Below are 24,288 nucleotides of genomic sequence, written 5' to 3' on the forward strand. Positions count from 1 at the left end.
CCATGCGTGAGGATCAGTACCCGAGATTGCCCGGTTGCATTGAGTACACTTCTTGAAGCGCTGGGCGTCCTCAATGACATGGACGGAAAAATAGCAGCGGCGAAATCAAAATTCTCAATTGTGCCAAAAATAAAGGCTCAAAAATGAGAAAACGCGTAAGGGAAAGAAAACTTAAAAGGACCAAAACTAAGAAATAAAGGTTTTTTTTTTTTTTTAAATATTTAAGGGAAACAACGTAAAAGAAAAGAAACAAGAGAAAAGGAGATGAAAAACTCAAAAATCACGAAGGCTCTTTCAGGTCTAACAGAGAGAGACCGCAAGCAGTCACTCTCTAACCACGGAGAAAAAAATAACTAAAGCAGGACTCTCGCGCAACGGACGGGAAGATGGCCGTGCATGCGCAGTGCGCGCGCCCACAGGCTCTAGCAAACATTTTGTTGCTAGGAAGATTTCCGTTCCTGGGCTGCCGGGGACGTCACCCAATCGTGAGAACAAGCAGCCTGCTTGTCCTCAGAGAAAACCTGGTTTAGAAACTCTGCAGTGCTATATTCCAATAAAGGCTACAGGCCCCATTCAAATAAATGTTAGGAGACAAATGTGTGTCATTTTATGAGAAAAAAATTGTCAGAAGTGCGTTTGGGAGGTGTCTGAAAAAGTAAGATTCATCCAATAAAGTTTGCTTATGTTGCTGCATAATTGCCTTATTTAACAACCTAGAAGTAGCCATATCCTCTAGTCTAATGGGAATATCAGTTGACTGTAAAGAAATGCCTAGAGAAACATGACAGCTGTAATAATCGAAGCATGACCTTTACTGTTTTGTAGTTCAACAGCTGCTTTAAATAATGACATTTGTGCTTACAATTACTGGCTAAAAATCTCAACGATGGGAGTCTTAAAAATATCTTATTTGCAGAAAATGGGCAAGGTATGAGTAAGACTGGCACTTAATGTGTGTATCTCATGAAACACACACCCAAACAACAGTATTTATCAGCATATACACAGACAAAATTACACCTGCTCCAGGGCAAGACCAATCTTGTGCAGGAGTCTGAGGTTATTTTATAACGGTATTCAGGCACTATGCTGCCTTTATAAAAGACAACTGCAAAATAGAGCCACATGTCCAATATTTACTTTTTAAAAAATTTACACTGCTGAGATTTCATCAAGGACACCAGTTTAAATCCTTGCAAAATTCAAATCTAGGTCCAGTTTATTGAATTAAATCATCACTATTGATTATATGTGCATTCCCTTAATGTATAATCAACCTTAAGAATACTTTTTCATACTTAAGTGTCCATTCTTACAAATACAAGTAAAATTTGGTTTCAACCTCTTCCTGGATTCAATACACCTTACATATTCAAATCCTGTTTCAAAGTCTGACATAGCACTATGTTTCACAAAAGAATACTGCATCAGGGACAACTGCTTAACTCACAGTCCTAGATCTACCTATTGTTGCACCATTTTGAAAAAATACTGACACTACTCTTTGTTTTTAAAGGGGAAGCCAATTGTAGATCCATCATCAACTAATCATCTCTTTACACATCATATTTCTTCTCCAGCAACAGAGTAGCAGTACAGAAACTATTTGCAATCTGTAAATATAAAATTTTTCTCAGTACTACCAATGTGGTTACATTTTGCTCAATGATTCACCATGTCAGATATTCAAAATGTGTGATGCTTGCAAATATTCTACCTTAGGGCTGATAGTGTTTTTGGCACGTAGGCAACTACAATGTTTTGTCAAACTACTTTTAAAATTCATGATCTGTATGACCAATATATAACTTTGGGCAAGGACATTTTATCAAATACACCACATACGTAGAGCTACACGTAGTATAGTCCCCGCCTAGGAAACGTCAATGATCCACAGGATTTGTCTAAGATCTGTCAATCCATGATTGTACAATAGATGTAAATTTTTTTCCCAAACAGAAATCTGTTGATATTATTTGGTAGGTAATACAGATTTCATAATCAAATCTCCAATATTTCTGCCCCTAGTATAAGCTATCAAAGGTCTTTGAATACTGGATGAAGTGTTAAAAATATGCCAATACTTCTAAATACTCACTGCCACTTGTGCCTAAGTGGAGAAAGGCAGCACACAAGTCAATGGCATCTCCATTACTGTCACATTATAATAGTAAGCCCTTTTGAGCAAACAGTGCCTGCTTGTTTACTGCTCTTATCACAGTTCAAGGGATATCCACATTGCTGAAAGTGAAACCTGACCCCTATACTTTATCAACCTTGCTGGAATGTAAAACCTTCTAAAGAGGAGCAAATTCTTCAGTCTTTAAAACTGATATAGGCAAGCTCCTTTTTCTATCTCAAAGGTTGATGACTATGATATCTTAGCAGATTATTATGTTATTTGAATATTTTAAATTCCAAGCAAGGTCTCCAATTTTTGAATTTAAAAAATGTATTTTAGTTTTAAAATATTTTAAATAATTATTTTTACTTATTATTTTTTTTTTTTTACTCTATGTGTTGTCTGGTGTTTTAGGTTTATTTTTAGGTAACAATCAACATTTCTATACTGCCACTACCGGCAAACTCTGGGCAATTTACAATGTAAAATTAGTTAGGTCATTGGTGCTATTTTCATTGTTATTGTTTACATTTAATCTTTTTAGGCAATTTTTTCCCCACCTGTACCTTTTATTTCTTTTTATAAATATATCATCTTTCAGTTCAAATCCTCGCTCCCCTTTTTGGGAAAAAAAAGGGGGGGGGGGTTGATTGTTAACCTGCCTGCAATACTGGAACTTCGGTGGGCAAGCCAGCATTTACATGATGGGCAGTTGCATTCAAGTTCACCTATACTTGTATTCATAATTTTGTAATTTGTAACTGTCTCCTCTGATGCAGTCATTTGATAAAACATGGCTATTTGAGTTTTTAGCTTTGTTGTTGGAATTCTGTTTGTATTACTTTTACCTTTAAGGCACCTTGATTTATTAATATACCTTACTTTTACGTTAGCTTATTGAATGTGGCACTCATATGGTTAGCTTCTTCTCCTGCCATTACATTTGCACTGGGGTTTACTAAGCCACTAGCACAGGTGACAGTGTGCTAGTGCCAACATAGCCCATTCACTTTGAATGCGCTGTGTTGGCAATGCCACCTGGAAGCCGCTAGCGCGGCTTAGTAAACAGACCCTTTGGTTTTACCTTGGATGTCACAGATATGAGTTGGTAGGGATTATTTGAGTGCATTTCCCCCCCCCCCCCCCCCCTGTTCAATTTACATGGTTGTTTTGTTAAAATTAAAAATAATAAAAAAATAAAATAAAAAGTTACAATACTATGATTTTTTAGTCTTCATAATGCAATTTATCTTGGATGAACCATGCTTCATACTAGTAAAAGCTGATGGTCTGTTCCTTAATGCTTTCTATTACATTAAAATAAAGCAATAACCCAATTGCTTAAAATACCAATTTGTCTGTTTTTGTACATATTTCTCTTTTCGTTTTTATTCTTAGATTTTTTTCTCTTGCTATCATAACACACTTCTTGAGTGCACCTTTCATTATACTTCTGCTATATGAGTTGCTGTGGCTTGCAACTATTGCTTAGCAAAACATCAACTATTTAATGGTAGTTGGAAACTGTGGAGGATTTATTCCACGCTTGTGGCTCCTCTGGGTGTGTGAAGTTAGTCATTATCTTGCATAGTCACAGTGGTTTATAGTGCCAGTCCGGTGATTGGCTCAGGCACAAGAGTAAAGGCATCAATGACTTTAATATAAATATAGTTGAAAAAAATATATATATATATATAAAATTTTCAATTTCAATAAATAAAACTATATGCACAACTTTATGCTTGTGCTTTCCCTCCCCACCTCCCCAACACCGATGCCTTAGCTCCCTTAAAGAGGATGAGTGGTGTGCCCGCTTCAGGTACATTAGTGTTAATCATGGACTTACCAATAAAATGTAGCCGTACTGACAGCCAGTATGGTGTGTGTATTTTGTCACTGTAAAATGAAAATCTTTGCATAGTAGGGAAAAGGCCTATTTGACCTGAATGATGATATATAACAGTCTCTGCTCTTGTGTATGAGCTACCACTGAAACATGCTCCTCGGGGCTTAGAGTGCTGGTATAGGAGAATTGATAATCCTTAGAAACTACCCACTCACTAGAATAACAGATGAGGACAGCAATTGTGAGAAAATGGGAGAGGATGTCAGCATTGTGAATACTGATAACTTGTTTCAGAAGTAGCAAGATGAAACTAACACAAATAGCTCTCTAATAACAGTCAGATGTGAAGGGAAGAGAAAATACTATGCATGTTGCCTTGCTGAAAAAAAGATAGATGGAAAGAATTAAGGAGTCTGTATATAAGGCTTCCTGAAGAAAGCTTGATAGGAAGGAAAGAGGCTATCCATGGTGGCGCCCTGATGTGAGCTAAAAAGAATAAGGAGAAAATGTTCACCGACACATAACTTTATAAACTTATCCCCATTTCATGGATCACAATACTCTGAAAGGGAATGATTTCCATTTGAAAGATGATGTAAACTTGATTCTATTTTGTCATTACAAATTATTTACAAATACAAAAAAAATACTTGTTGGCACATTTTTGCATTAGGTTGGTGAGCCTGCATAACACAAACAACATAAGCCTCTCTATAGCCATCATAAAAGGAGGATGTAAACAGCAGTAGCAACTTAACGTGACTGCTTGGATTGGTAAAAGTAAGACTGTATGGTTCTTGGCATCCCTTTAAAAAGGAAGTGTTGGCAGCTGGCTCAACGTCTCCCTGGGAACACATGGTGGGGACAACAATCAAGCTGAATCACTGCTGCATAGTGATACTGGGAAAGTGAATGTGAACCCACGCCAATAAGACCACTTGAACAGATGTGTCTGGCCCTATTCCACCTTTTAGCCATTATACTGTGCTGGTATCGCAGGTTGAGTTCTCGCAACTCCCGTTCTCGCACTCGCCGTGACTTGTTTGATCTAGTGGATCGGCTAGAGCGGGTAGGACTGAGCTGATTTGGTACTTTGGCAACGGGACGATGCTCGCTTGAGGAGATTCTGGGAAATGGAGCGTGCAAGTTCTTCATGGATGAGGAGGCTGCCATACTGACTACCCAAGGGTGTTTCAAGGCTTGATTGGCTGCCATCCTATCACCAGGATCCACTGTAAGAAGGCGATCAATGAAATCCTTTGCTAGGTTCGATACACTGGGCCAGGGCTGAAACACAAGGTAAAAGTAAGTTAGGTTTCTAATTTAGGTATAGTTACCAGTTCAAGTTCTTTTTGCACATTTGCTATATACCATGAAACACCAACAATACAGAACAGCACACAGAGACTCTACACAAACATTATCACCTTAATTCTATATATGGTGCTCATAATTGTGCATGTAAATTTGGGCATGCACTCAATCCTGTGTGTGCAATTTATTGGTAAACAAGCCAATTAATTGGTGCCAATAACTGGGCAGCAATAATCAATTATCGTATTGTCATTAAGTTAAGTTTGCACGCACATCTTTAAGCACTGGAATCGAAGTGGATCCAAAAAGGGAGCATGGCCATGGGAGGGGAATGGGTGGATCAGCGGCATTTCTGGAATTTACGCGCAGTTTTATAGAATATAGTGATCCATGTCCTAATTTATGTGAAAGAATTTACACCAGGTTTTACTTCGTGTAAAATCCTCCCGCCAAAAACTTGGGAGCCAATCCCAGTGCCTACTGCTATTCTAAAACGGCACCTAACTCTGAGCACAGTTTACAGAATAGTGCTTAGAGCTAATTTTTAGCAGTGCTCACACTTCGGCGCCATTTATAGAATTGAGTCCAATAATCTTGGTTTTCCATGTCTACACCTCAAGGGCTGCTAACAGGTCAGGTTTTCAGATTATCCGTAATAAATATGCATAAGACAAATTTGCATGACTAATCTAATCTAGGAATTTTTTGACTGCTCAATCTAGCTGGTACTGAGTGGTTTACAAAGATTATTATTAAGCCCATGAAAGCAAACAATGGACTCAAGATACAACAAAAACAAATAATTACATATAAAACTAATATATTTCTAATACAATCATAAATCTAAACTACAAGAAATTTTTCAAAAAGATGAAAGTTTCAACCTTTTTCCTGAAAGAATAAGAATCAACCTAAATTGTAAAGGCAAATCATTCCAATGGTGACTAACAAATATGAAAAAGAGTGTCTACTATGTCAGAGACCAGTAGGTGAAGGAAAATGTTTTGTTTTTTTTTTAAATTAAAAAATATTTTTTTTTGAACGACATTCATAAGTGGAAGGAGAAAATTCGAATAACCAGAGAATCAGAGTCAAGCTATACAGAGCTTTATAAACAAAACAAAACCAAAGTACCTTAAATTAATCCTTGCTTGTATTGGAATCAATAAAGGGAAAGGGAAATGGGACTTGATATACCGCCTTTCTAAGGTTTTTGCAACTACATTCAAAGCGGTTTACATATATTCAGGTACTTATTTTGTACCAGGGGCAATGGAGGGTTAAGTGACTTGTCCAGAGTCACAAGGAGCTGCAGTGGGAATCGAACTCAGTTCCCCAGGATCAAAGTCCACTGCACTAACCACTAGGCTACTCCTCCACTAGGCTACTCGGTTAAGATTTCTTAACAGAGGAGATGCTCTTTCATATTTACCACATCTAAAAATCATTCTTGCTGCTATATTCTGAAGTAATTGTGATTTAGTTGATAACTTATATATCATAAGAATAGCCATACTGTGTCAGAACAATGGTCCATCTAGCCCAGTATCCTCCTTCCAGCAGTGGCAAATTCAGGTCACAAGTACCTAACAAAAATCCCAAATAGTAGCAAGATTCATGCTACTGATCCCTGGGACAAGCAGTGGCTTTCCCCATGTCTATTTCAATAGCAGGCTATGGCCTTTAACTCCAGGAACTTGTCCAAACCTTTTTTAAACCCAGATACACAAACCTATATACACTGAATTACAATAATCTAAATCAGAGAGTTATCATGGCCTGAACCAGTAGAGCAGAATGCTCTTCATAAAATGAAGAACAAGTCTTAACTGTTTCAGTTTTTAAAAATACCTTCATCAAATTATTTCTCTGGTGCTCAAAGGATAAAGCAGAGTCCAAGATAACCCTATGAACTTGCGATTGTTGCACCACTGGTAGCGATATCCCATTAAAGAAACAGATGAAGGGATTTCTGCTAAAGTATTACTAAACCATAGTATATTACTCTTATCTGCATTCACACATTGATCGTCACACATTACTAACTGTATCTGATATATTGTTACGATAATGTCAACAAATCTATGTAAGCCACAATGAGCCTGCAAATAGGTGGGGGAATGTGGGATACAAATGCAATAAATAAATAAAATAAAAATTCAGTTTAAGTAAATGACTAAGGGTCCAGGTTTTAATCTTAGTAATACATAAATCAACATTAAAGGTTGACAAATGATCAGAATGAAAAGGCAATAAAACAAAAATATCAGCAGCATATGACATGAGATAAGAACCCAGAGGGAGAGAGAGAGAGCTCCTAAATCAGACATAAAGAGATTAATAACAGAGAAAGTAGAGACCCCTGAGGGACCTCACATAATCATTTCCAGATATTAGAGTGCCTCCCATTCTTTAAAATAATAACTACCTCTATTGTATGCAAATCTCTCATAATCCTAAAAATCTGACTTGAAGTGGTAGTAAATACCACTGCATTATACAGATTAATGTATTTGTAAGGCCTTAGACATAAGGCACCACTGAAAAACCTTTTATATTGAATAAGGCAAAATTAATTTGTTTTGCAAGATATTTCTTTTTCATGCATGGTGAACTTGCTTTGTGAGAGCTTTGACCCCTCCTTTATATATTGTGAACTTCATAAGGTGGCCATTTTCTATTGCTTGGACAAACATTTTATGCTCCTGGCCCTAGACTGATTATTGTTGGATAGGTAATTCACTGATTTTTAAGCAGTAGAATAAGAAAGTTCAAACATGCAATGATTAAAGAGACAGAGAATCATTCAGCCATTTGTAGGCTGGTGTGAATATCAATATTGAGCTCTGTAGTCACTATAGTTGAGTATGTTCCCATGTGTCAGGATATTCACATTTAGCATATTCTGTTTTAGAGATTTGTTTTAACTATTTTTAAAACAAACATAATTAACAGAAACACAAAACAGTATTTTAAGATTTTTTCTTTTTCAAAAGGAGCAGTTTTACTGTTCTGTGATCTTGCCAGGTTACTTGTGACCTGGATTGGCAACTGTTAGAACAGGATGCTGGGCTTGATGAACCTTCAGTCTGTCCCAATATGGCAACGCTTATGCTTATGTTTGGACTTTAAGGCTCTTTACCACAAAACCATAGCTTAATGAAACCTCCTCTCCCTTCATCACCCAACATTACAATTTTCTTGCCATATCTCTCTCCCCTCCAAACTTCCTCCTTCTAGCCATCTATCTCTGCAACTTTTCCTTCCATCTCTCAACTGTATCCTTTCCTAGTCTCCACATAGTAACATAGTAAGAGATGGCAGATGAAGACCTGAATGGTCCATCCAGTCTGCCCAACAGTCACATTCATTACAAGATTTAAAATCAACAATGATCGTGATATTATATACTTGATCATTCGTCTTTCTTTGATGTTTCTGGGACATAGACAATAGAAGTCCGCCCAGATTTGTCCGTGTTCCAACTACCAGAGTTGCCGTCAAAGCCCACTCCAGCCTATTCAAATTCATCTTGTCATTTGCAGCGCAAAGACTGTAAAAGTCTGCCCAGCACTGTCTTCACGTTCCAAATTACTAGAGTTTTCAACGCTCTCTCCAGCCCATCCTAAACTGGCCTTCGAGTCCACATCTAAACACCACTTGACATGCAAATGCATATGCAACCCTTTAAGTTTTATTTTTTATATCATATATTTTCTAATTAGAGATCCTCTGTGTTTATCACATGCCTTTTTGAATTCCGCCACAGTTTTTATTTTTCCACCAACCCCTCAGGAGGGCATTCCAGGCATCAACCACCTTCTCCGTGAAAAAGAATTTTCTGACATTACTCCTAAGTCTACCACCCCGCGGCCTCAATTCATGGCCTCTAATTTTACCATTTTCCTTTCTCTGGAAAGGTTTCTATATTACCACCTTTCAAGTACTTAAACGTCTGTCTCATATCTCCCCTGCTCCTCCTCTCCTCTCTACTAGGGTGTACAGATTTAGGTCTTCCAGTCTCTTCTCATATGTCTTACGGCGCAGGCCCCATATATCATTCTTGTCGTCTTCTTCTGGACCACTTCAAGTCTTCTTGCATCTTTAGCAAGATATGGCCTCCAAAACTGAACACAGTATTCCAAGTGGGGCCTCACCAATGACTTGTATAGGGGCATCAACACCTCCTTTCTTCTGCTGGTGACACCTCTCTCTATAAAGCTTACCATCCTTCTGGCTACAGCCACCACCTTGTCACACTGTTTAGTCACCTTCAGATCCTCAGATACTATCACCCCAAGATCCCTCTCCCTGTCTAAGCATATCAGCCTCTCACCGCCTAGCACATATGTCTCCCTTGGATTTCTATTCCCTAAGTGCATCACTTTGCACTTCTTTGTATTGAATTTTAATTGCCAAACATTAGACCATTCTTCTAACTTCTGCAGATTCTTTTTCATGTTTTTCACTCCCTCCATAGTGTCCACTGTTACAAATCTTGGCATCATCCGCAAAAAGGCAGACCTTACCCTTTAACCCTTCAGCAATGTCACTCACAAATATATTGAACAGAATCAGCCCCAGCACCGATCCTTGAGGCACTCCACTACTCACCTTTCCTTCCTCCGAGATAACTCCATTAACCACCACCCTCTGGCATCTGTCAACCAGTTCCTAATCCAGTTCACCACTTTGGGTCCTAACTTCAGCCTGTCAAGTTTATTCAACAGCCTCCCTATGAGGAACCGTGTCAAGGGCTTTGCTGAAACCTAAGCAGATTACATCTAGCGTACGTCCTCAATCCAATTCTCTGGTCATCTAGTCAAAGAATTCAATCAGATTTGTTTGGCACTGCCCTCCCAGTCTCCCTTGATCAATCTCTACTGTCCAAAATGTTTTTGTTTACCATTAATTTTATTTAAAAACCTTAAAAGTAATACATTTTTCATTAACGATCTGTAGACTCGGCTTGCTGCTAATGTTGCTCAGAAAGTGATCACAGTCCCATAATGCCCAAGATTAATGAGCAAAATGTAAATCTTTTAGAGAATGTTGACCAGGTTCAAAACTAAAATGAATTTCTATTTCATCACTGTTCCACATAGAAATCAAGATGCGAGGAATAACTTATAAAGTAACTAGTAAAAAAGGCCCGTTTCTGTAGGCAAGGAAACGGGCCTTAGGCAGGCAATTCCCCCCCCCCCCCCCGTGCTACGGCCCCATCAAACTCCCTCCTTCCGCGAACCTGTCGTTCCCCCCCCCCTCGTGCCAGCAAAAACTGCCGCCACCGCCGCCGTTGTGCTACCTTCCCTTCCTGTAGGTTCTTCAATCATCTTGTCTGGAAGTTCCTATGCGTGCGTCTGACGTCAGACGCACGGAGTTAAACTAAGAAGATGATTGAGGAACCCACCCGAAGGTAGTGCACAACAGCGGCGGGAGGAGGGGTGCGGTTTTCGGTGTTCCGGGGGGGGGGGGGGGGGGGAATCGACAGGTTCACGGGGGGGGGGGGGTTTCGAGGGGGCCATAGCGCGGGGGGGTGACAGCTGATTCCGAGGCAGTAGGAGGAGTAGTCAGCTGTGTTGACGTCAGTGACGTCCGTGCGTGTCTGCCTCGCAGACCACTTGCAGCCAGGGAGCCACGGTCCCAAGCATAGAACGTTGGGAGGTGAGAATTATTATATAGGATATTTTCAGAAAACTGCCTTTGATACACACAAATCAATGCAGTCTGAGCTCTTATTGAAAACTTTTAGGGATGGGACATGTGGGAAAATGATAGAAGAGGACAGAAAAAAAAATTCTGTTTACAAAAACAGGAAACCTACTATTGCAGCTCTCGTGCCTACATTATAAAGACATATTTGTCTATGGGGTTCTTTTACTAAGGTACGCTAATGGATTTAGCGCCCACTAAATGCTATTCAGCCCAGAGAACTATAATGGGCTGCATGGCATTTAACATGTGCTAAATATGTTAGCACATCTTAGTTAAAGGACCCCTATGTCTTTGTATATACTAAATTGTGCTAATTTTACTTTGAAGGGAGAAGGAGAAAAACCACACAAAGGGAGGAGGTGCACTTGATCCCTACGCAAGTCAATCAGAGCAGAGAAGGAGTAGGGGGAGTTGGCTCTCCCAAACAATGAAGGAGACATATAGGTGGTTTACAGTCTTTATTACAAAACATCTAAAATGACTGGACACAGCAGCTCTGTTTCGGTGCCTAAGCACCTGCTTCAGGAGTCTACAAAACATACAGTAAACAGAGATGAAGAAAAAATATAACAGCAAAAATAAATATGCCTGTTTTATTCATGTTATATTTATATAAATGTGTATACACTGTTTTTTGCATGTACATAAGTACATAAGTAGTGCCATACTGGGAAAGACCAAGGTCCATCTAGCCCAGCATCCTGTCACCGACAGTGGCCAATCCAGGTCAAGGGCACCTGGCACGCTCCCCAAACGTAAAAACATTCCAGACAAGTTATACCTAAAAATGCGGAATTTTTCCAAGTCCATTTAATAGCGGTCTATGGACTTGTCCTTTAGGAATCTATCTAACCCCTTTTAAACTCCGTCAAGCTAACCGGCCCGTACCACGTTCTCCGGCAACGAATTCCAGAGTCTAATTACACGTTGGGTGAAGAAAAATTTTCTCCGATTCGTTTTAAATTACCACACTGTAGCTTCAACTCATGCCCTCTAGTCCTAGTATTTTTGGATAGCGTGAACAGTCGCTTCACATCCACCCGATCCATTCCACTCATTATTTTATACACTTCTATCATATCTCCCCTCAGCCGTCTCTTCTCCAAGCTGAAAAGCCCTAGCCTTCTCAGCCTCTCTTCATAGGAAAGTCGTCCCATCCCCACTATCATTTTCGTCGCCCTTCGCTGTACCTTTTCCAATTCTACTATATCTTTTTTGAGATACGGAGACCAGTACTGAACACAATACTCCAGGTGCGGTCGCACCTTGGAGCGATACAACGGCATATAAACATCCGCACACCTGGACTCCATACCCTTCCTAATAACACCCAACATTCTATTCGCTTTCCTAGCCGCAGCAGCACACTGAGCAGAAGGTTTCAGCATATCATCGACGACGACACCCAGATCCCTTTCTTGATCCGTACCTCCTAACGCGGAACCTTGCAAGACGTAGCTATAATTCGGGTTCCTCTTACCCACATGCATCACTTTGCACTTGTCAACATTGAACTTCATCTGCCACTTGCACGCCCATTCTCCCAGTCTCGCAAGGTCCTCCTGTAATTGTTCACATTCCTCCTGCGACTTGACGACCCTGAATAATTTTGTGTCATCGGCGAATTTAATTACCTCACTAGTTATTCCCATCTCTAGGTCATTTATGAATACATTAAAAAGCAACGGACCCAGCACAGACTTACCTGTAGCAGGTATTCTCCGAGGACATCAGGCTGTTTGTTCTCACATGTGGGTCAACGTCCGCATCAGCCCAGGAACCAGCATTTTGCCAGCATTTTGCTACAGTCTTCTAGCGCGCGAATTGCATGCACCGCGCATGCATGGACAACTTCCCACCCATCGCGTGAGCATGCTTCCTCAGTTTAATCAAACAGCATGGAAGCAACAAACAACAAGAACTCCAAAGGGGAGGAGGGCGGATTTGTGAGAACAATCAGCCTGCTGTCCTCTGAGAATACCTGCTACAGGTAAGTATCTTCGCTTTCTCCGAGGACAAGCAGGCTGCTTGTTCTCACATATGGGGTATCCCTAGCAACCAGTCTCACTCAAAACAATGTACATTGGCCAATTGGGCCTCGCAACGGTGAGGACATAACATAGATTGACCTGAAATTATTATTTGTTACATTTGAATCCCACATTTTCCCACCTACTTGCAGGCTCAATGTGGCTTACATAGTACAGTAGAGGCGATTACCATTACCGGTATGAACAAATACAAAGTGAGATTATGACAAAGTAATGACCAGGTGTGATAAACACATTGGGGGTCATAAGGGGAAGAGTTGGTTGTGTCCAGTATGAACTTTATATTGTTGTGTTGCGGGGTTAAGGCGTTTAGGTTGGATCGTTGGGGTATGCCTTTTCGAACAGGCTTTAGGAATTGAGTTATGCCTACGTGAAATTCTTGTTTGTAAGGGTGCTATTTCGTCTAGTATGTTTTTACATCTTATATCCCAGTCTGAGAGGTAGTGTATAGAGTCCGTTTGTGCTGTCCATTCATTTTTGTACATATGTTGCCAGAATGTTTCTGAATCTATTTGGCCTCTTGTGCTGTAGGTTGTGTGTTCTTGTGTACAGTGTGAACCTTTTTCCGCCAAAGTAGGGATAAGTTTAGTTTGTAATGGTCTGACCAAGGTGTGTTTGTCCATTTAATATCTGATATTATTAGGTTCTGGTCTGAGGACAGTTTGAGAGAGATAAGGTCAAGTGTGTGCCCTTTGACATGGGTTGCTTCAGTGTCTGGCCACTTGAAGTCCCATGAATGGAGGAATTCCTTGCATTCGCGTGCGTTAGTAGAGTTTGGGTCTTCTAGGTGGAGGTTGATGTCTCCCAGTACTAGTATGTTGGGGTGGGTAACACAGGTGCTTGATATGACGTCCATGAAGTGTGACTGGCATTCGTTCCATTTACCTGGTGGTCTGTAGAACAAGATACAATTTAGGTGGTCCTGCAGGGTAGTGTGGTTGATTCTAATGGGGGCGATTTCAAGTTGCGGTGAAATGGACTCGGCAGTGGTTACGGTAGTGAAGTATGATCGGTGGATCATGCCTCCGCCTCTCTTTTCCTTTCTGGTCCAGCGAGTGATTTTGTAACCCGGGGGACAAAGGTCTAGGATTATAGGGTCCTTTTGGTCGTGGATCCAGGTTGTATTTATTTATTGCATTTGTATCCCACATTTTCCCACCTATTTGCAGACTCAATGTGGCTTACAGAGTTTTGTTATGACATTGTAATTCCAGGATATCAGATACAATGTGGCTTACAGAGTTTTGTTAGGACATTGTCATTCCAGGATATCAGATACAATTAGTAATGCACAGAGATTAAGTATGGGAAGAGAAAAAGGATAGTGTTAAGCGGGTAGGTATAGAAGGTGATGAACAGCAGGTTGAGGTTTTCTGAGGTAATCCAATCTGTTATTATTGTAGTTTTATTAACTACTGATCTTGCATTGATGTAGCCCACTTGAATTTTTTAGTAGGGGTCATCTATCTTTGGTGTTATGTGGATATTGTCAGTTGTCAATTTTTTGTTGGTGTGGGTTTGCTATGTCCTTTTTTTCCTCGTGGTGAGATTGTCTGCATGTGGGCGTTCCTCCTTTGTTTAGGTGGTAGTCTGTTTGTTGAGGTGTGGTGTGTCTGGTCAGTGATAAGCATGTCAGCCTTGAAAACAGCAGCCTCAGTGAGATGCGAGAACAGTGAGAGAACCTGGAAAGGATATGTTTATGCTAGAGCAAGTAATACCTCCATTGTCTCTTCATTTTTATCCTGTTTAGGGGGGAGGGTGGATCACCCTCACATTCATCAGGATCTAGAAGAGATTGCACTGTGTATAGTTCTAAGAATGAACTGGTACTATCTTTCAGAAACATGGCCATCTGGATAAGGGCTTAAGTGTTAATTTCTTGATAAGTATAATGTACCTAATCACAGGCTAGTTGCCTAAGGCATGTATTTATAGACCAATACCCTGTGAATGAAACTACTAGGGGTAACGTCCTATTCTTTTATTATGGGTGGGCTTTATTGTGTTGGTCATTATTTGACTTTGTGTACTCTAGTTAGTGTTTTCTGAATCCAGCGATCCAAGTTGCTATGTTCCTGCTCTCTGTAACCTAATAAGTCAGGACTTGCAGCACATCATTTATTCTTCAGAAATACCTAGCCTCTAGGTACCAAGCAGACTTCGGGATGAGAAATCCCAACAGAGCCCCAGGGATCTGTACTGGGACTGGTACTATTTAACATATTTATAAATGATATGGAAATCGGGACGAGTGAGGTGATCAAATTTGCAGATGATACAAAACTATTCAAGGTTGTTAAAACACATGCAGACTGTGAAATATTGCAGGAAGACCTTAGGAAATTGGAAGACTAGGCATCCAAATGGCAATGAAATTTAATGTGGACAAATGCAAGGTGATGCACATTGGAAAGAATAATCAGAATCACAGTTACCTAATGCTATGGTTCCACTTTGGGGGCGTTCAGCGCTCAAGAAAAAGATCTGGGTGTCATTGCAGATAATATGCTGAAATCTTCTACTCAGTGTGCAGCAGCGGCCAAAAAAAGCAAACAGGATGCTAGGAATTATTAGAAAAGGAATGGTGAGTAAGACCAAAAATATTATAATGCCTTTGTATCTCTCCATGGTGCGTTCGCACCTTGAGTATTGAATTTAGTTCTGGTCGCAGTATCTCAAAAAGAGAAATAGTGGAATTAGAAAAGGTTCAGAAAACAGCGATTAAATGATAAAGGGAATGGAACTCCTCTCGTATGAAGGAAGGCTAAAAAGGTTAGGGCTCTTCAGCTTGGAAAAGAGGCAGATGAGGGGAGATATGATTGAGGTCTACAAAATCCTGAGTGGTGAAGAATGAGTAGAATTAAATCGATTTTTTACTCATTTCAAAAGTACAAAGACTAGGGGACACTCGAGGAAGTTCGACAGAAATATTTTTAACACAAATAGGAGGAAATATCTTCTCACAACAAATAGTTAAGCTCTGGAACTCTTTGCTGAAGGAGGTGGTAACAGCGGTTAGCATATCTAGGTTTTAAAAAAGAAGGTTTGGACAAATTTCTGGAGGAAAAGTCCATAGTCTGCTATTGAGTGACACGGGAAGCAACTGCTTGCCCTGGGATTTGTAGTATGGAGTGTTGCCACAATTTGGTTTTCTGCCAGGTACTTATGACTTGGCTTGGTCACTGTTTGGAAAACAGGATGCTGGGCTAGATGGACCATTGGTCTGACCCATTATGGCTACTCTTATGTTCTTAAAAGTCACTGATCCTGGGAAGGATAAAGATTTTCATAATTGTCACAGACCACCCTTTGTTATAACAGGTAGACTCAGGGAGTGACACCTCTGTATATCTGGTTCATACTCAATAATTCTGTTCTATTCAGTTTTGTTCTAGGTTACAAACACAAACTAAGTGCTGTCATATCACGATTTTGAGATGGTTTATTAACACTCTTCTTTTTTCACAGCTGACTGCTCCTCTGGCATGAGGGGAGGAAGGAAAAATAAAAGGTAACATTACTAATACACTAACCCTCTTTAACGTTAAAAAGAGTGTCATGTTAAGGACTAACCAACCAAGTAACACCCTGTAAATATTGTTAGTGCTGTGTTGATGAAGACAGTGTCTTGTCTCTTGTTGGTTTGCTAAGTGTACACTGTCCAACTGGTTGCTCAATCATTTTTGAAGCAACATCCTTTGATATAAAGGTAATGTTTGTGCCAGGAGTATCCCATTTTAATTTTGCCATGAGTGTGTGCTCACTGGTCTTCTTTTTATGCTATGGCAATGAAATAAACCATGGTTTGATGTTTGCTTCCATTGTACTTGCTTTTGCGTTGGCAACAGAGGAAGGTCTGACAGATTCATTCTATTCTGGCACTGTAAATATATATATATATATTTTTTTTTTTTTGCAGATGCTAATTTTGAAAAACTGAATTCAGTATCATGCTATAGAATTTCTTTTGAATTATTTTGCCACATAACTGGGTGTGTGTTTATGAGCACCGTTGCTTAACATTAGTACCCTCTGCAGCTTTGATGAATTAAGCATGGCCTGCTTATTTTCCTCCACTACACCCATCTTGTGGAACGGTGCAGATGTAATTTGTGATTTAGCAACTGTTAACTGAAAGGCTCATAATTTTCTGTGTGTTTGTGAAGTTTCCTTTATAACATCTGCTATGAAGCATTCAGCGGTGTGCTGGTAAGAATAAAGCATTTGTCCCCACCTCCCATTTAATTAAACCCTCTCTCACTTGTTTTATTCTCTGGAGTTCAGCCTTGGAAAAATTTTTTGCTGTCACGTTGTCATGATTTTAAAGCGAAATAAAAGGATAAAGGGTCAATTTAAAGTCCATTAGAGGGCAGCAAAGCGCAGCTTTTCAGGTTTAACCATCTAAAGAAGTAAGTTAACCAAAGTTATAGAATTTATGCTATATAAACAATAACATCTGAGCATATTCCCTTAAGCATATAAAAAAACTGTTCCATATCTCCATCAAAAAAAAAAAACTTTAAAAACAGTAAGCACCAAACATAACATCCTCTTTTCAATAAGTATCTATGTCAGTACTGCTGGAAGTAGTTTCACAACCAATAAATGACATCCTTTAAAATTATAATATACCTCTCCAGTATTGCGATATAATTCATAAGGTAAAATTATGTCTTACCTGATAATTTTCTTTCCTTTAACGCAGCAGATGAATCCAGGAACTAGTGGATTAAGTCCGCCTACCAGCAGGTAGAGATACAGATAAACAAACTAAAGGCAGTGATACCAGATGGTCAGCTCCTTCCTCAGTTAGTATGTCATTCATAACCATTTGCCAAGGCCAAAAATATGAAACCAATAACAACCAGAAACCATCCTCACTATGAAAAACAGAGAACCAAATAAGAACTTCGAAATAACTGCAACTTGATACAGAAATCGGAATCCTTTCCACGTTCCCATATCTGTCTGAACTCTGCAAAAGAGAACCCGGAAGGAAAAAATGGCCACACTGCGCGGAAAATGAAAAAAACGTCGGCTGAACTGGGGAGGGCTCCTGGATTCATCTGCTGCGTTAAAGGAAAGAAAATTATCAGGTAATAAATAATTTTACCTTCCTTGTCACTTGCAGCAGATGAATCCAGGAATTAGTGGGATGTACCAAAGTATTCCTTAAGTAGGATGGGAAGCCGACGCTCCCCTCGTCAACACTCCCGCCCCAAAACTCGCATCCTCCCAAGCAGACACGTCTAGCCTGTAATGCTTCGCAAAAGTATAACGGGATGCCCAAGTAGCCGCCCGACAAATCTCTTCCAGAGATAAGGCCGCCGCCGCCGCCCAAGAAGCTGCTGGTGCCCGAGTAGAATGCGCCTTCAGGGCCACTGGAGACGCCCGCCCTTGTAGCCACTCCAATGGCTTCCCTAATCCAGCGAGCAATGGGAGCCTTAGAAGCCGCCTCACCGCTTTTTGATCCCGACAAGAGCACAAAGAGATGATCCGAGCGTCGAAACTCAGAGATCTGCAAGTACCGAAACAAGGCTCTCCGCACAATCAGGAAACGCAGCGAGGCAAACTCCCCCAGATAATCCTCTCTTTGAAAAGACAGAAGATAAACCGCCTGATTGACATGGAAAGCTGAAACCACTTTAGGTAGAAACGATGGCACCGTCCGGATCGACACCCTTGCTTCAGAAAACTGCAAAAAAGGATCTCTGGAAGACAAAGCCTGAATTTCAGAAATCCTCCTAGCCGAAGCAATGGCCACCAAAAACACTGTCTTAAGTGTTAGATCCTTCTCAGAAACCTTATTCAACGGCTCAAACGGTGGGGCCTGGAGGGCTCGCAGTACCACATTCAAATGCCACGCCGGGCACGGCTGCCGCAGAGGAGGCCAAAACCGAAGAGCCCCGCGTAGGAAACGGATCACATCCGAGTGAGCTGCTAAAGAGGAACCGTCCAGTTTGCCACTAAAACAAGCTAGCGCGGCCACCTGCACTCGAAGGGAATTATATGCCAATCTCTTTTGAAGACCATCCTGAAGGAACTCCAGAATAACCGGAATGTCCGCCCGAAAAGGCGATTCAGCACGCAAAGCACACCACGCCGAAAAAGCTTTCCACACTCGCACATAAGCTGCTGAAGTAGACTGCTTCCGTGCCCCCAAAAGAGTGGCAATGACTGGTCCTGAAAATCCCTTCTTCCTCAGCTGCCACTTCTCAATAGCCAGGCTGTAAGACCAAAGCGGGAGGGATTTTCCATCTGAACTGGCCCTTGATGCAGCAGATCGTGAGTCAACGGAAGTCGCAATGGTGGCTCAGAGTGCTCGAACGAGATCCGCATACCACGGCCATCGGGGCCAGTCTGGGGCCACTAGAACGACCGGCCCCTGATGCTGCCCTATGCGGCAAAGAACTCTCCCTATCAGAGGCCACGGAGGAAAAACATACAGTAGCTGTTGTTCCGGCATTGGCTGGAGAAGAGCATCCAATCCTGCGGATCCTGGCTGCCGTTTGCGGCTGAAGAACTGGGGAACTTTGGCATTGCAAGCCATGGACATGAGATCCATTACTGGTCTTCCCCAACGTTGACAGATCAGCCGAAAAGCCGAGTCCGACAGCGTCCATTCCACTGCGTCCAAAAGAGTCTGTCTGAGAAAATCTGCTTGAACATGGTCTTGACCCGCAATGTGCGCTGCCGACAGACTCTGAACATGCACTTCCGCCCATACTAGAAGACGAGACGCTTCCACTGCCAAGAGAAGACTGCGAGTGCCCCCCTGCCGACTGAGGTAGGCCACCTCGTGGTGTTGTCTGAGAATACATGAACCGCCTGCCCCTGCAGAAGATCCTGAAAACTCCGCAGCGCATTCATGACTGCTTGCAACTCCAGACGATTTATCGGCCAAATCGCTTCGAGAGGGGTCCACGATCCCTGGGCTACTCGATGAAGACAATGGGCTCCCCAGCCCGCAAGGCTGGCATCCGTCACGACTACCACCCAATTTTGAGACTCCACCCTTCTGCAAATTGGCTGACCGGAGCCACCACACGAGACTGTCCCTGGCCCGGCTCGACCAAGGAATGCGTCGTTGATAATCCAGCGACACTGGCAACCATCTGCTCAAAAGGAAATTCTGAAGAGGCCGCATGTGAGCCCTTGCCCATGGAATGACCTCCAAGATCGCTGTCATACAACCAAGGAGTTGAACATAGACCCACACTCGGGGAGCGTGACGACTCAATAAGGTCCGTACCTGAGAAAGCAATTTGATCCTTCGCACCTTGGGGAGAAACACCTTCCCCCGCTTCGTATCGAACTGCGCTCCAAGATACTCCAGACTCTGAGTAGGAACCAGATGACTTGTCCATATTGACCACCCAACCTAAGGATTGCAACACCGCAATCACTCGGTCGGTGACCACTCGACTCTCCTCTGCTGTCGTTGCCCGAATCAGCCAGTCGTTGAGATACGGATGCTCTCGAATCCCCTCCTTCCGCAGGAACGCCACCACCACCACCATGACCTTGGAAAAAGTGCATGGGGCAGTGGCCATTCCGAAAGGAAGGGCCCAAAACTGGAAGTTGCTGACCCAGCACCGCAAATCTGAGAAATCTCTGATGGGGCTACCAAATGGGAATGTGCAGGTATGCTTCCCTCAAATCGAGAGCCGTCAAAAACTCGCCTGGTTGAACAGCAGCAATAACTGCCTTAAATGTCTCCATGCGGAAGTGACGAACCTGCAAAAACTGGTTTACTTTTCTGAGATCGAGAATAGGCCGAAAAGCCCCTCCCTTCTTTGAAACCACAAAGAAGATGGAGTACCGACCTGTGCGCATTTCGAGAGGAGGAACAGGCAGGATAGCCCCTATTCTTAGCAGGTCTCGCAAACACTGCAGAACCGCTGTCCTCTTGGCCCGTGATACACAACGGGACTCCAGAAAAAAGTCTGTGACGGGAAAGAAGAATTTTAGCTTGTAACCTTCTCGCACCACATCGAAGACCCACTGGTCCGAAGTCATTCTGGCCCACCCTGGAAGAAACAGAGAAAGCCGACCACCGATCTGCTCTCCTCCTGAGTGGACCTATGCCCTATCATTGGGAGGCCCGAGAAAGAGCCCCCTGACGAGAGGGGGGGGGGGGGGGGTCCAGCCAGATGCTTCTTGTTGTGAAAGGAAGAAAGCTGCTCAAAACGAGAACGCTGAAAGGCTGCGTTGGACCGCCCCAGACGATACCATCGCGTCTCTCTGAAACGTAACCTCGAGGCTCTCCTCCGGAAGACGCTGAGATTTGGAATCCCCCAAATCTTTAACAATCTTTTCTAGGTCTTCCTCAAAAAGCAATTTCCCTCGGAAAGGCAATTTAATGAGCCGTTGCTTAGAGGCCATATCTGCGGCCCAATGACAGAGCCACAGAAGACGCCGAGAGGAAACGGTCAAGGCCATGAGTTTGGCCGAAGCATGGACCAAATCATACAAGGCATCCGCCAAGCACGCCAGCCCAATATCCATCAGCGACATCTGAGGAGTTCCTGGCATATCAGACTCCGAAATCGAATCCATGACAGAATGTAGCCAACTCAGACAAGCTCTAGCCACACAAGAACTACAAGCTTGAAGTGTCAAAGCAGCCACCTCAAAGGCACGTTTTAAAGAGGCCTCTAGCCGTCTGTCTTGCATATCCTTAAGTGCTACACCACCTTCCACTGGAAGAGTAGTCTTCTTAGTGACCGCCATCACCAGGGCATCCACCCTAGGTAGAGCAAACTGCTCTAAACAGTCCACTGAAACCGTATACAGCCTGGCCATAGCCCTGGCTACTTTCAGCCCCCCATCCGGATCCGCCCACTGGGTCAAAATCAACTCTTCAATAGCTTCATGCCCTGCAAAGGCCCGCTGCCGAAAGCAGTTTCCCGCATCGGGAACAGAGTTTTACCGCTTCCGCTGCCATCGCCCGCCACCAAAAAGGAACCCAGCAGGACTTACCCCGGACTGGGAAAGCGCGGGGACAGCTGAGCCGAAGAAAAAAAACTCTCCAACTCCACTTTGAGGCAGGCTCAGACAAGCAGGCAACAGAAAACAGGACTTGGACAGCAGTAACGCAAACCTGCTCTCAGGAAAAACACACTTCCTTGTGCTTCTCTGTTTCTCTTTTAAATAAATTCTGTTTTTTTTTTTTTTTTAGTGAGGAGGCAGAAACAAACGGGGAAGGAAAGGAACATCAAAAGCCTGTTCAGAGGGAATTTGAGGTGCAGCAGGGATCCCGCAACTTCGTATGCTGCCAAAGGGGACACCACCAGTCCGCCACCCCCAGCTCAAACTGGCCACCGGCCCAGGAGCACCCTCAAAGGCCTTGGGCCCAGGAGCTGGAGAAAAAACCATCCACCACCTGCTGAGATAGAGATATACTAACTGAGGAAGGAGCTGGCCGTCTGGCATCACTGCCTTTAGTCTGTTTATCTCTATCTCCACCTGCTGGTAGGTGGACTTAACCCACTAGTTCCTGGATTCATCTGCTGCAAGTGACAATGAAGCAAAGATTTACAACTAATCTGGTTGTCCATCAGTCATCCTAGGCATAGGGTCAAATTCTTTTAGGGTCCTACTAGTGCCAGATGGAATAAATAAGACCTTGTGCTACCTTTTCAGAGAAAACCAATCAAGAAATGTAATAAAGAACAAAGAGTTTTGTTTTACATAGTATATTACTTTCCAAATTGTTAAGAAAGGAGTGCTATGTCTGACATATGCTATGTCTCACTATGCTGTAGAATTTCTGTATTGTTATTAAAAGCCAAGCTCTGAAAAACACCATAATCTGTTATATGAGAATTCAGTTCAACTTTGTAAGAATTATTTTCTTAACCCTGACATCCATTCAGTTTACTATCTGTATTTTCATCAAAGAAAACTTTGAAAGAAAATATCATATTCTGTATAAGCATCCATCTCAGCATTACCGGGATCAGCTTTAACCCTGACATTCATTAACTGACAACTTCCCTTAAATTATAATGCTCTTCTCTAACATTAAAATACTAGTAAAAAAAGGCCCATTTCTGTGAGAAATGAAACGGGCGCTAGCAAGGTTTTCCTCAGAGTGTATGTTTGAGAAAGAGTGTGTGCGAGAGATGGAGTGTGTGTGTCAGAGAGAGAATGAGAGAGAGACAAAGAGTGTGTCAGTGTTTGTTTGTGTGTGAGAGAGAGTGTGTGTGATGAAACAGGTGGTAGCAAGTGTGTGTTTTTCTGAGAGAGAGAGAGAGAGAGAGAGAGAGAGAGAGTGTGTGTGTGTGTGTGGGAATGAGAGTGTGCGCCAGGGTGCCCCCCTCCCCCGCCTGCCAGATGCAAGTGTGTGTTTGTGACAGACAGAGTTAGTGTCTGCGAGTGTGTTTGTGAGAGACAGTGTGTTCGTGAGAGAGAGAGTGTGTGTGTGTGGGAATGAGAGTGCGTGCCAGTGCCTGCGTGCCTGGCAGCCTGCCTGCCAAGCGGCTTCCATCCCTCTGCCTCTCTCCCCACCTCGTACTCTTCCTGCAGCTTTCCTTGCCACTTGATCGGCGTTATTGGGTACTCCTCCCCCTGCCTGCTAGCACTGATGTTTCCCTGCATGCCTGGCTGCCAAGGGGCCTCCCCCCCTCTGCCTCTCTCTCCACCTCATACTGCTTGCCTGGCTGCCAAGGGGCCTCCCCCCTCTGCCTCTCTCCCCACCTTGTAGTGCTCCTGCACCCCTTCGTGGGACTTGATCGGCGTTATTCTCGACTCCTCCCCCTGCCTGCTAGCACTGAGCTGTTTTTCCTCCTGCTCATCCGGCGTCCCATTGGTTTTTGGAGAGTGGGAGCTTGGGGATCGCGGCAGTGTGGCCAGGTTTTTGAACGGTAGGGTCGGGAGGGTGCAGGAGGGAAGTGTTGGTGGTCAGCTGTTTTGCAGAGGGCGGAGGACGGCAGCGTCGGGAGGGCGCAGGTGGCTCGTTGTTTTTTGTAGGGCGGCAGCGGGGGATGGTGGCGGATCAGCTGTTCGGACGACACTCCTCTCCATGCGTAGGTCGCTGTTTGTTGCTGTGTGTCGGGGGGGGGGGGGGTGGAGGGTCTGCGTAGGTCGCTGTTTGTCAGTGTGCGTGGGGGGGTGGAGCGTCGGAGGGTGGTGGAACTGGAGATTCGTTGAGTATCATAGCCCCACCCTCGATGTCAAATTTCGGATGCGAGGGCGGGGCAGACACTCATGGGGAAAACGTTTGGTCTCTGCCACCT

The 24,288-nt window shown here is 42.8% G+C and overlaps 1 protein-coding gene across 1 annotated transcript in view; it reads right to left on the reverse strand.

Moving 5' to 3' along the window:
- Positions 1-1,201: 1,201 nt before the first annotated feature.
- PSKH1 (protein serine kinase H1) overlaps positions 1,202-24,288 on the reverse strand; it is a 93,213-nt gene continuing 70,126 nt past the window's right edge. Inside the window, 3 exon segments of the mRNA XM_030203661.1 lie at positions 1,202-5,039; positions 5,041-5,108; positions 5,111-5,255. Of these exon segments, the coding sequence (XP_030059521.1) occupies positions 4,803-5,039; positions 5,041-5,108; positions 5,111-5,255 (450 nt within the window). The 3' untranslated portion in view covers positions 1,202-4,802.

Source organism: Microcaecilia unicolor, chromosome 5, assembly GCF_901765095.1.
Source record: "Microcaecilia unicolor chromosome 5, aMicUni1.1, whole genome shotgun sequence".
Lineage (NCBI taxonomy): Eukaryota > Metazoa > Chordata > Amphibia > Gymnophiona > Siphonopidae > Microcaecilia > Microcaecilia unicolor.